A 14,355-nucleotide genomic window follows, 5' to 3' on the forward strand; every position below is an offset into this window, starting at 1 on the left:
TCATGGTGCAGCAGAGTCAGAAGACAACAAGCCCGACTGTATAAGCAAATTTCAAGCCTCTGCTTGTACCACATCTGCTTATACCCCATTGATCAAAGTGATGCAGATGGCTATCCTCATGGTCAATATGTGGGGAAGTATACTCTGGGAGAGTGAATATTTTTGAACAATTTGTCACATAGAATGCTTCATCTCTACTGAGAAAAACCAAACTAGAGTTTGGGAAGTCTTAGGGGACAGAGTCAGAGGCCTTTGTTTCATACTGCTTCTTTCCTTGCTGTCCAATTACCCCACCTCAACGTCTGGATGACTGAGACACTGGGAACTGGCCAGAGACCCATTGAAACCACCAACCTTCATGTGTGCCTACGAGGCAAGCCGTGACACAACATGGGCCTGGAGGGTCAGGAGATGCTTTTTCAGAGACTGTCAGGTTTCTTTGTTCTTTTCTTAGAATCGAAGAAACTTCTTTTAATTATTACTGAAGAAAGAAAAGGGTCACAAAATGAAAAACAGAACATGGTTGTATAAGCAGGCCTTCATGAAAAGTGTGTATGAGAGATTCTTTTACAAAGAACTGACTAAAGGAGTGTTCAATTATTAGAGTTTGCATAAGAAGACAAAAGCAGAAAGATAAGTGAAATCCAGTTTCATTTTTAAGATATACTAGAAGAAGAAATAGTGCATTTTCTTTTCTTTAAATACTTGGTCTTGAACTGTCATGAGTTGGAGTGCAAGAAAGAGCTCACAACTCCAACGATCAGCTTTCCCTGGCTTATTCGATGAAACAACTTCCAAATCTCAGTGGTTTACTACAAAAAAATAAACCCAACAAAATCATCCTTGCTCATGTTATATGAACACTGTGGGTCATCTGTGGCTGTATTCCAGGCTGTGAGTCAGATTCACATCTGCTCCATGTATCTTTTCTATCACTGGTCTAGATTGAAGGAAGAACTCTGGGGACATGATAATTGTCGTAAGCAGAGGAGAAAATTGAGCGCTACTGAGCCAAGCTACACAACACATTTTAACATTTCTGATTATTGTGGCACATTTCAAGACCACTTAAATTCCACTGGTCAAAGAAAGTCAATATTTAACATTCCTTGAGTGAGGAAAACCCCCTCCCATGGTAGAGAGACAAGAGAATAAATATCCTAACAGTAATTCAGCCTATCGCAATTATGTATTGTAACTATTTTCTTCTTTAGCTTCAGCAGTCTCAACTTTAAGTTGGAAGGGTATTAATTACTGTTTCTACATTCCATAGCTCAAGGATCGTGTTCAGCTCTTCTATTCATTCATTCAATAAATATTACTAAGTTTTTTTGGAGACAGAAGGCATATACATGTGAAAAGTTAGTTACATGATGATATAAGTTTATATAAATGGATGTCAGGAGACTCTTCTGCTAAGTGTTCAATAAAAGAATTGGTCATTAGTATGAGTCAGAAGTCAGAAAGGAACTGACTTAATGGAAGGAATAAGTCTCAGAAGTGGAGCTGTCCAACTGTAGAGCTAATAACATTGAGTGGTAGTAGGCTAAAAAAGAGTGGCAGAGGCTGGAGGCCACTTATCAGAAGGATTTTGTGGCAATTTCAGTACTAGTTGTGGTATGGGCATTTTAGTCATAAAATTTGTGGTTCAATTCCTCAGTCTGGATGAAGAGTTCACCAAGACCTCAGTTTCTTGTGCCAATCTCAGGCAGTATTTCGACCGTCTTTCACCTAGATGACAATAATGCTTTGAGAGGTTCTTTATGTTTTCCTTTATCATGTGATGAACCTATAAGAATAGGAAGGTCAAACCTCTGCTATCAGACTATAGCGACACACCCGGTTTCATCTGACTGGTAGATCTGTGAGGAGTGGGACCTTGTCATACTGGAGAATTGCCAAACTCTGAAATTTTCTTTCTGAGATTTTCCCTCTCCATCTCAATTCAGTATCCACTGGACTGATAGGTCCTGGACTAGTGGTTAAGGAAGAAAGTGTGTATCTATACATTCTTTCTCTGGAATAGACTGAGCACATGATCACAAATCTGCTTGGTCTTGACACCATAGATGGGATTGACCATGGGTGAGAAAAGAAGATAAAAGATAGCAAGGAATATGTGGACATGAGGGGCATCCCGGCGAGCCACACGGTGTATCACTGAGCAGATGACCACAGGTGTGTAGGTGGACAAGATAGCACCTATGTGGGACACACATGTCCCAAAGGCCTTGTAGTGGGCCTCCTGAGAGGCAAGCTGTAGAACTGCCCGAAGGATGAAGATATAAGACAGGACAAAAAAGAGCAGGTCCAACACCACTATGAACATGGCCACAGCAATGCCATGGATATTGTTGAAGCGAATGTCCCCACAGGCCAGCCTTACCACACCCACGTACCCATAGTAACAGTGGGCAATCACTGGACCTCAGCAGTAATGGAAGCATCTAAGCAGAAAGGGGAGTGGAGTCATTAGTGTCACAGCCTGAGTCACAGGAGCCAAGCCAGTCTTGGTGATAAGTGGCCCAGTAAGCATGGTGATATAGTGCAGTGGCTTGCAGATGGCCACATAGTGGTCAAAGGCCATGGCTGACTCCATGCTGACTCCATGATAGAGAAGGAGTGGAGAAAGAACATCTGGACTAGATTGGCATAGAAGTTGATCTCCTGATCTCTGAACCAAAAAATAGCCAGCATTTTGGGAAGAGTTGTAGAAGAGAAGACCAGATCAGTGGCTGCCAACACGGCCAAAAAGAGGCACAGGGGCTCGTGGAGGGCTGTATCACCTCGAATGATGAAGAGGAGGGTGCAGGTTACCAAGCAGGGCCAGAGTATAGGCAAAGCAGAAGGGAATGGAGATCCAGACATGCAGTTGCTCCAAACCTGGAATTCCTATCAACAGGAAGGCAGCTGGATGGATTGAGGTAATATTAGAGGCTAGCAAGGCTCCTAAAGATTCTCCTTGTCAGTTTTTACAGGGTCCCTTCTCCCATGTATAACTTCTTGGGAGGATTAGCCCTTATTCTCATTGCTGGACCTTAAACAAAATTAGTAGTCCTGATAGACTAGAGAAGACATAGCCATAGACATGGAGAAGCATAACCCATATTTTCTACCCTTAAGGAACTTTGAATCTCATTTAGTAGATAGAACATTAAACATCATTAAAATGGATATCACAAGACAATTTTATAAAGGAACGGAGAAAAGGTAGTATTTTCTGTATTCATGGTGATGTCAGAAATACCCTGATAAAAAGAAGTAAAAATACATTTAAACCAATTTCCTTAGAATATACATTGGTACCTTTCTATATGATAATCAAGCTAAACTCACAATCACAAAAGCCAATGTTCTGTTCAAAAATCTCAGGCTTGGGTGCCTCGATAAGTCAATTAATAGGGGCATGCAATTTCCAATGCTCATATTAATCACACAATCTGTATATCTTCTCTAATACTACTACATCTGATGTGGTTGCCACTAGCCACACATGGCTATTTAAATTTGTTGAAATTAAATTAAAATTCAATACTTCAGTCACACAAAACACTTTTTAAGTGCTCAGTAACACATGTAACTAGTGGCTACAATATTGGACCATTCAGATACAGAATATTTCCATCACTGCAGAAAGTTCTACTGGAGAGAACTGTTCTAGAATATATCTCCCAAGTCCCTTCCACAACCACAAATCTCTGTAAATACAGCTCTGCCTCCAGCTTGCTGAAAAATGAACCACCTCTTTTGATTCTCCGTTATCTCAATTCAAATTAACTTCCATATTCATGTGGATCTCCCTCCACCCATCTTCCAGCTCCTTCATTTTCATCACAGGAGACTTCTCATCTTCAGTAAGACTGATATCTGGCTTCCATTTTTAAAAAAGCCCTTTATTCCTAACACTATTTAATCTTTCCCTCTTCTCTTATTTTTCTCTTTTCTTTCGAATCCTTAAACATTGGAGTGGCCCAGTTTTTACACAGCTACTCTTCTCTCTTCTAGGTCCAGGTAATGTGTTTTTTTTATGAGCATTAACAAGATAATGAATTTAAAACATTTACCATAACACTGAATAAAGTAAGTACTGAAAGAACTTGCTCTCTTGCCAATATTAGAAAATTTTTGGAAACTTAAAATCTCTAAAATATCATAGTAGTGTTAGGCAGCTGGTTCTGGATTTCTCCAATTCCAGTGTCCTAAATAACAAGGCTTTATTGCTTCCATTAAAATGCTTTATATGCAATACAAGTTCAGCATATCCAAATTGAAAACAACCTAATTTCTTTCCACGCGGTAGAGAAAAAATTTAGAATCTGAAGGTCTTGTATCAAATCATGACTGCCACTTATACTAGCTGCATGACCTTGCACATATCACTTATCTCCAAGCCTGTTTCTTTGTAAATGGGGAATTGCAATGCTCTACCTCACTTAGTGAAGGCTGTAGGGAGTGTAAGTGGGATTATGTATAAGATCTTTTTGTATAATTCTTTAGTGTTTGTAGAGCTTTATTTGCCATTTACATCTCTCCTCCTCCATAGAACTACACTTTTCTTTAAAAAATTATATTGATTAATATTCTCCCTCCCTTGTTTTTATGTTCTCTTCCTTCTATTACCTCAAATCTCTGCTGCTTTTCACAGAAAACATCTAGAAATGCTTATATTCAGTCTCAACTGATTCAAATAGCATTTGGTAATAAAACATTTCATTCCCATTACTTCCCTGGAACTGCTCTCATTCACCACCAATGACCTCCATGATGATGGTGCCATTGTAACTTACCTTCTTTCATGCAACTCAGCCTCTCAGCAACTTTTATCTGAATTACAACTCTCTCCTTTTTAAAACCCTCTTTTCTCTTTGGTACAATGATATTACCATTTCCTACCTTCTTAGATTCTCATTTCACTCCTTTTTCTGCCTTACCTCTAAATATTGAATTCCTGAAGGGCTCAGTATTGAGCTGTGGTCAATTTTATATTCACAGAACATTCAGTAAATATATTCAGTAAATTTCGGAAAAATATTTTTACTGAATAGGTTAGGGATAAATCCAAGAACAAAGCAGACTAATACCTTTAGTAGAACGTTTGTTCTAATAAAAGAACATAATAATTGAATTACATAGTATGATTGAAGGTATTACTATAGTGAAAAAAAACAGGGTGATGAGGATAGTAAATCCTGAAGTTGGAGGAGTGGTAAGGTAGCAATTTTAAATAAAGAGATCAAGAAGGGAACTTACGCAAAGATTGAGGTGAGAAAATAAATTAGCTTGGTTTCTGGCTTCTTTAAAAGAACTTGGGGTTCCATGCAGGTGGTTTATGTGGAGAAAATAATAGGAAGCAAGAATAGGATGACATGGTAAAACGAGAAAGCAGAGAAGCATATCCAAAAGTGCAGTACTGAGCTGGATAATGCTATCAACTGTGTCCAATCCCCCATGAAGAACCATGTAGAAGGCACCTCAGAATTATCTACTCAAGACACAAAAGAGGGGTATATTTATCCACTGGTTTCCACCCCACCACCAGGTCAAGGGTTAATTTCTTCACACTTCCAGGTTCACATAGGCTCCAGAACAGCTGAGCAGTCTCCTTCAGGTACACCACACCATGGAGCAGAGAAACACAGGGGCAGGAAACAGCTGAGTAAGGTGCAGTCAGGTTCTAACTGCACTCAAGTGGTTGCCACAGCAATGGCTTGAGCAAAAAGGTGGATGAGAGGACATGAGACAGGCATAAAAGATGGAGAATATAGGGAATTACCCTTGTGTGAAGAACTCTAAGCAAAGGGAACAGTCAGACAAATGCTCTAAGACAGAATACACTGAGGGCTCAAAGATCAGCTAGAGGTCCATGTAGTTAGATGATGTGAATGAGTGGGAGATTTCTAGAGGTCATATATTTAGATCCAGATCACACAGGGCCCTATAGGTCTTCATAGAACTTTGCAAATGCTGCTTATTTCTCTCACTGACACTTTTTTTTGAGAAGAAAAGTGATAGACTTGAAAAATATATTTTTAAAGTTTTTTTGCATCTTCTGTAATGAGAATAGCATGAAATGGTAAGGGCAAAAACAGAAGGAAAAAAAGACTCTAGAGGCTGGCTGTAATCAGGGAAGGAGAATGTTGGCTAAGAACCAAGGTGGCAGCATATGTGGTAAGAACCGATTCAGATTTGGGATATATTTGAGAAAAGAGCCATGGGATTTTTTGACAGATTAAATACAGGTCATGAGAGAAAAGGGAATCAAAGATGACACCAAGATATTTGGCTTGAGCAACTGAAAAAAGACGTTGCTCTCAATTGAGATGGGGGAGGCTATGAAGGAGAAGATCAACATTTTAATTTTGGTTATGTTTTATTTAGGAAGTCAATCAGAAATCCAAGTGAACCTGTTGATATATTTAGATATACAAGTCTGGAGTTCAAGACAGACCTTGGCTGCTGATATAAACTTATGATCACTGGAAATAGATAATATTAATAGCTGTGAAGCTGAGATCACCAAGGCACTGAGTGTTCATAAAGAGCAGAGAACCAAGAACTAAATCCCAATATTAAGAACTGGAGTAAAGTAGAAATTGAGGTGAATGGAGGAAGAGTCAGCAAAAGAGACTGAGAATGGGCAACCTATCAGAGACTTTTAAAGATGATGTACTGTCTTGATAGGCTGTTGAATGTAGTGTATTAAGGAGGAGGGAACTATTACCATACTAAGTGCTACTGATGAGTCAAATAATTCCAGTGCAGAGAATTGGCCTTGTGTTTAGAAATGAGGTAAACTGGATACCTTGGTAAGAAAAATTTTGAATAGAGGGAGGAAAAACCTGGTTTGACTGAGTTAGATAAGAAAAATAGGAGGAATTGAAATTGGTTCACATGGCTCACTCTTTTGAGGAGGTTTGCTGCAAAGACCATCAGTAAAAGGGACACTGGCTGCAAAGGAAAGTGGAGTAAAGGCAAGGTTGTGTGTGTGTGTGTGGGGGTGTGTGTGGAAGTGTGGGGGTGTTCATTTGTTTTTAAGAAGGAAGAGAAAATGGCATGTTTTTAAGCTGAGGAGAATTATCCAGTAGCAAGGGAAAACTTAAAACACAGGAGAGGAAGGAGAATATTGCTTCTGAAAAGTCTTTGAACATTGTTCTCTTTCTAGGTGTTGTACTTGTTTACCATGGATTTTGTTCTCAGATGCTAAAACTTCACAAATAAATTTCCATGTCTTACCTTCCCTCTGAGCCACAGACTAGTATATCCAACTGTCTGTTTAATAACCCCATGTAGCAGTCTTGCAGATATCTCAACCTATAATGCTTAAGGCAGAAATATTGATTTCTGCCCTCTGTGTGAATTTCATACATCAACATGCAATATCCTCTTCAATCAGCTGCTCCACCTAAAATCAAGTCAACCTTTGTTCCACCCTTTACTTTCTGCACCACATCAGCAGGTCCAATTGGGTCCACCTCCACAGTAAGTCACAAAGTTGCCTACTCTGATTTAATTACCTCCACTCTATTCAAACCACCATCATCTGTCAATTACTTAGAGTAGATAGCTAGTGGGAAGCAGCCGCATAGCACAGGGAGATCAGCTCAGTGCTTGTGACCACCTAGAGGGGTGGGATAGGGAGAGTGGGAGGGAGACGCAAGAGGGAGGGTATATGGGGATATATGTATATGTATAGCTGATTCACTGTTATACAGCAGAAACTAACACACCATTGTAAAGCAATTATACTCCAATAAAGATGTTAAAATAAAATAGAGAAAAAAAAGACTCCTAAAAATTTTTAAACATTTCTGCTTTTGTTCTCCAATTTCTATCCTTCCACAGTTACCTGCCATATTCTGAAGTGAAGGATAGAGCAAAGGGACTGTACCTTAATTCACTTCTATGACCCCCAACCTCTGGCATACATACTGTGTTGAATATTTCACCAAATGAAGCATGAACAACCAGACTAATGGAAAATGTCTCCTCACTTTGTTAGAAGACCTCCGTATCTGATCCAATCCTAGAATAGTTGCTTCTCATCTAATTTTTCATCCATGATAGAAGTTCTAAGGAACCCCCCACTAGCCGTGGTTGCATGTATCAGCATAACATCCTCTTCTCATTGGAAAGTATTTTTGCATGTCTTACTAATATTCTCTGGAACAAGGACTTAGCTTTGTAGGAAACAAAATTATGACAGCAGGAACTTCTTTTGTTCTTCACTGGTTTATCTCAGTGCCCCAAACAGTGCCAGGTACATATCAAGCACTCTATAAATGACTGTTAATGATCCCATATACCTGCTGCAACTTTACTTTCAGTAAATATGCATTTCCACAAAACCAAACATATTTAACTTTACCTCTGAGTCTCTACATTTCCCTGGCTTACTCTGTACCTTTTCAGAACATAACTGACTACTCTGTAGTAGTCAGTACAGAGAGTGAGAGTACAGTCAGTGTGAGAAAGTACTCCTTTCTCACACAAAGAAAAATGTAATCCTGGTAAAGAAATTGGATTGCTCAGATACATTTTTCTAATCTCTTCTCTGAGGGTTGACACTAGGGTTCCCCTATCCCAGGGCTCCACCCCTGGGGTTTTCTGCAGCCCATGTCCTGTCCATATTTAGTGGTGCCAATTCATGCCTCCCAAAGGTCATTTCTTGCTCTCCAGAGGCTGTGAGCACTTCAGGTACAGCCCGCTTGTACCTTGGTCTTTCATGTGCCTCTCCTTATTCCTACCCTACATATACAGTGTCTTCTAAGAAAGAGAGCCCCATTAGAACATGTAAACTGCAACCAAGTCCTATCTGATAGGACCTGTAAGGGCAGGAGTTCTAGCTGAACCAGGCTAAGCCCAAGATCATCTCTTAGGTATTTGTTTTGCATACATGTTACATATTGGCACTGATTTCCAGCTTATAACTTTGGAATGGCACTTTCTCTGGTTTTACTCTGTTTCTTATATCTAAAATGGAGATAATATTCTCAATTTTTCCTAATTCACAGGATGAAGGGAGAATATAAGTACATATTTGAGAAGCTACTATTATTATAATTATCAATAAATAATTACCAACCATCTATAAATAATAAAGGTTGATCTTTCTACCTACAACTGACTTTAATATCTGCTATTTTGCAAAGTCCAGAGTCAGAAGCCAGTTTTTATCAGGGTCCCCCATGAACTTTACCTGCCCTAATTCCCCATGATACTTCAAGAAAAGTAATTTCAGATCTATGTACCTCAATCACACCCACTCCCTTCCTACAGAGATACCTGGACCTAACTTTATCTTCCCTTATTGTTAGCCTCCAGGGGTAGTTGATTCAGTGAACTCAATCCCCCAGAGCCCACAACCTCCAGCTCCAAAGATAGGCCTGATACCCTGAGATGTTAAGATAAAGTGGAATTCCTGCATAATACCTTTAAAGTTGGAGCCTAAATTAACCAAGCATAGATAGTCCAAAAGTTGGCATCAGGACCAAAGCAAGCAAGATGGAGAAAAAACAGGCTTGCATTGAGAGGAAGCTAATCATGGCACAGAGGACACACTGTTAAGTTAGAAATAGCACACTCATAGGAAATGGGGATCTAGGCCATGGCCAGGAAGGTTGAGGTGATACAGACTTAATTGAGCGACTATAGCTTATAGTCGGAATGTCCAGACAAGAGCCAGATAAAGCAGGCAGGTCTTGAGGGGACAAAATACCTTATTTTGCCCCCTGACTCCATTCTGGGGGCCTAAAGCCTGATGTCATGGGGAAAGGATGAAAAAGACATGGAGTGGGGAGTGACCATACGCTAGATAACTGTGTTGGAGATAACAGATAGAATACTGGAACATCTCTACTCAATTCCATGTGTGTTTTCCTGACTTTTGTGCATCAATATTAATTTACATTTATCCACATATTTAACTTTTCTGGTATTCTTCATTCTCTCTGTAATTCTATGTTTCTATCTGATTCACTTTTCTTCTGCCTGAAGAACTTTTAGTTTTGCTTTTAGTGCAGGCCTAGTAGTGATGCTCTCCATCAATAATTGTTTATAAAACTCTTTCAATCATCTTCAATCTCAAAAGATATTTTCACTGGGAATAGAATTCTGGATAAGCTATTCTCTTCTTTTACCCATTTAAAGCTATTATTCAATTTTATTCTGCTTTCTCTTTTTTTATTTTTGGTCCCATGAATTTAATTAATTTTAATGTGTCTTTCACACCCACTCTGGCACTTTTTTTTTTAGCTTGTTTGTTCCTTTGTTTGTTTGTTTGTCTTTGGCTAGCTGAGTTTTGTGATCACACAGAAACTTAGACCAGGTAAGGACTTAGCAAAGGTTCTTAATTTTTCTCAGGGTAAAAGCCAGAGTTTTGAGCAGAGAATTGGCATGACTTGACATATGTTTTTAAAAGCTTGCTTCTGAATTCTGTGATAAGAACAGAGGAAGGAGGTGAGGGTAGAAGCAGGGAGAGGTCCTACAGTAATCCAGAGAACATGATGTTTCATAACCAAAGTGGTAACAATGCATGAGGTGAGAAGTCATCAGATTTTGTATTATTTCTAAAATGTGCCAATGGGATTTCTTAAAAGATTAGATATAGGATTTAAGAGAAAAGAGATTTAAAGATAACAGCAAGACTTTTGACTCAAGTAACAGAAGGAAGGAGTTGTGTGATCGCTGAGCAGAACTAAGTCCTACCCTCAGGCACTGTTCCTGCTACTTCATAGGTGATATGCAGCTCTGCACCCTCATTTGGGATGTTGGGAAGTCTAGTTATTAGGTGATTAGAAATATCGTCACTAGGCCCAAACTAATGCATCAGGCTTCTTTTTCATAATCTCATATTCCTGCGTGACAGTAAAATTTTATGTACCTATAGGCTGCTCCTATTTCTTGTTCATGCTGTTTGTATGCCACACTCAGATGAGCAAATACAGAAGGTAATTTCCTTTTACTGTTTGTGACTAATCACGGTTGCTTTGGTGTTAGAGGTATCACCTGACTATGGGAGCCTTGTGATATTGAACTTGTACTGGAAACAAAGCCATTCCTTCTTCATTGGGAATGGATATGACCTCCAGGCTGGTGATATTCCTTGCATAAGTCCTCGAGGGGATAAGCAGACCTCTGTTTTGAAAATTGTTTCTTTTAAGGCATGTTACTCTCTATGTGTTGTTAGAATTTACTGTCATTTGTAAGCTTTCCAACTGTCCCCAGTATGCTAAAAAAACAAACAAAAAACAAGAAAGAAGTTTTGACCACATAGGAACTAAAGGTAGAATCTTATTTTCTTGGGGATTTACATGTATGTGTGTGTGTGTGTGTGTGTGTGTGTGTGTGTGTGTGTGTGTGTGTCAGAGGGAATTATGAGAGTAAAGATAGAAACAGCATAAGTAGGTCTCTGGGTTCTTTCTGTACCCTTCCCTCTTTGACAACTTCCAACCTTTCATATCCCATTTGACACAGGCTTGGAGATTCTCTGTCAAAGATAAAAAGTAAAGATAGAAATATGTAGAGATAGATGTACATAATTCATAAACAGTAGTCTCTGAAGAAACAAAGGGATCATTGGATAAAAGTGCAAAAATACATCTGTGAAAGATGTTGTATGATGGTGTACTAGTTTGCTGAGCTCTTGTAATAAAGCACCATATACTGGGTGGCTTAAATAAGAGAAATTTCTTTTTTCACAATCTTGGATGCTAGAAGTCCAAGTTAAGGTGCTGGCAGGGTTGGTTTCTTCTGAGGCTTTTCTCCTTAGCTTGTGCCTGGCATTTGTCTCCCTGTACCTTCACAGGGTCTTCCCTCTGTGTGTGTCCATATCCAAATTTCCTCTTCTTATAAGGACATATATTAGAACTCCTTTATGGTTTTTTTTAATTGTGGCAAAACATGCATCACCAAAAATTTAGCATCTTAACCATTTTGAAGTGTATAGTTAAGTAGTATTACATACATTCATACTGTTGTGCAATCATCACCATCCATCTCCAGAACTCTTTTCATCTTGAAAAACTGAAACTCTGTACACACTAAAAGTAAAAGCTTATTCCTCCTTCCCCTCTGTCCTGGGATACCACCATTCTATTTTCTATCTCTATGAATTTGACGATTTAGGTACCTCATATAAGTGGAGTCACACAGTATATGTCTTTTGTGACCAGCTTATTTCTTTTAGCATAATGTCCTCGAGGTCCATCCATGTGGCAGCATGTGTCAGAATATCCATTCATCTTAAGGTTAAATAATATTCTATTATTTGTATATATCACATTTTGTTTATCCTTTTATCCATACTTAGACACTTGGGTTGCTTCCACCTCATACATATTATAAATAACATTACTAAAGGAATGGATGTACAAACATCCCTTTGAAATCCTGCTTTCAGTTCTTTTGGATATATATACAGATCTGGAATTGCTGGATCATATGATGATTCTATTTTTAATTTTTTGAGAAACTGCCATACAGTTATACCTTTTTATATTCCCATCAACAGTGTATAAGGGGTTCCAATTTCCCCACATCCTCATCAGCAATTTTCTGGGTTTTTTTTTTGAAGTATAGTTGATTTACAACATTATATTAGTTTCAGGTGTACAACATAGTGAATGAATATTTTTATAGATTATTTCACATCCCAAATATGAATGAAAACATATAGTATTTATGTCTATCTGATTTCCTTCACTAAGTATAATATCCTCCAAGTCCATCTGTGTTGTTGCAAATGGCAAAATTTCATTCTTATTTATGGCATTCTTATTCGGGCTGATTTATATATATAATATGTATATTATATATATAATATGTATACTATTAAATACCATCACATCTTCTTTATCTATTAACCTGTAGTTGGATACCTAGCTTGTTTCCATATCTTGGCTGTTGTAAATAATGCTGCTATGAACATGAGAGTACATGTTTTTTTGAATTAGTGTTTACATTTTCTTCAGATATATACCCAGAATTGGAATTGCTGGATCATATTGTATTTCTACTTTTAACTTTTTGAGTAATCTCCATACTGTTTTCCATAATGGCTTTCCCAATTTACATTCCCACCAATAGTGACTAGGGTTCCCTTTTCTCCACATCCTCACCAACACTTATTCGTTGTCTTTTTGATGACAGTCATTCTAACAGTTGTGAGGTGATATCTCATTGTGGTTTTGATTTGCATTTCCCTGATAATTAGTGATGTTGATCATATTTTCATGTGCTTCTTGGCCATCTGTATGCCTTCTTTGAAAAAAAAGTCTATTCAGGTCTTCTGCCCATTTTTAAATTGGATTGTTGCTTTTTTTGATACTGAGTTGTATGAGCTCTTTATATATTTTGGACATTAACGCCTTATTTGTCATATCACTTGCAAATATCTTCTCCCATTCAGTAGGTTGTCGTTTCGTTGATGGTTTCCTTCACTGTGCAAAAGCCTTTACATTTAATTAGATCCTATTTGTTTATTTTTACTTTGGTTTTACTTACCTAAGGATACAGATTGAAAAGAATATATTGCTAAGTCTTATGTCAAAAAGTGCACTGCCTATGTTTTCTTCTAGGAGTTTTGGGATTTACAGTCTTACATTTAAGTCTTTAATCCCTTTTGAGTTTATTTTTGTATATGGTGTGAAGAATGTTCTAATTTCATTCATCTACATGTAGCTCTCTAGTTTTCTCATAATTGTTTATTAAAGAGACTGTCTCTATTGTATATTTTTGCCACCCTTGTCATAAATTAATTGACCATATGTGCGTGGGTTTATTTGTGGCTCTGTATTCTGTTGCATTGATCTATGTGTCTATTTTTGTACCAGTGCCGTAGTGTTCTGATTATTGTAGCTTTGTAGTATAGTCTGAAGACAGGGAGGGTAATACTTGCACTTTATTCATTTTTCTCAAGTTTGCTTTGGCAATTTGGGGTCTCTTGTTTCATAAAAATTTTAGGATTATTTAAGTTCTATGAAAAATATGGGTATTTTGAGAGGGATTACTAAATCTGTAGATTGCTTTGAGTAGTATGGACATTTTAACAATATTAATTCTTCCAATCCATGAAAATAAGATATCTTTCCCTTTACATGTATCATCTTCAGTTTCCTTCATCAATGTCATAATTTTTAGAGTGTAGGTCTTTCACCGCCTTGAAGTTTATTCCTAGATATTTTGTATTTCTTGATGCAATTGTAAATGAGATTGTTTTCTTGATTTCTATTTCTGATAGTTTATTACTAGTGTATACAAAAGCAACAGATTTCTGTATGTTAACTTGTATCCTGCAACTTTACTGAATTCATTTATTCTAATAGTTTTTTGGTAGAGACTTAAGCGTTTTTTATATAT

The 14,355-nt window shown here is 37.9% G+C and overlaps 1 protein-coding gene across 1 annotated transcript; it reads right to left on the reverse strand.

The window, feature by feature from the left end:
• Positions 1–2,002: 2,002 nt before the first annotated feature.
• Positions 2,003–4,797, reverse strand: LOC309965459 (olfactory receptor 52K1-like; the record flags this gene model as incomplete). Its single annotated transcript, XM_082844988.1, is given in 5 exon segments — positions 2,003–2,428; positions 2,432–2,601; positions 2,604–2,811; positions 2,813–2,961; positions 4,788–4,797. Coding segments are annotated over 5 exon segments (963 nt in total).
• Between the last annotated feature and the right edge of the window lie 9,558 nt (positions 4,798–14,355).

The sequence above is a fragment of the Leucopleurus acutus genome (assembly GCF_964270905.1).
Source record: "Leucopleurus acutus genome assembly, chromosome: 8".
NCBI classification, from domain to species: Eukaryota; Metazoa; Chordata; class Mammalia; order Artiodactyla; family Delphinidae; genus Leucopleurus; species Leucopleurus acutus.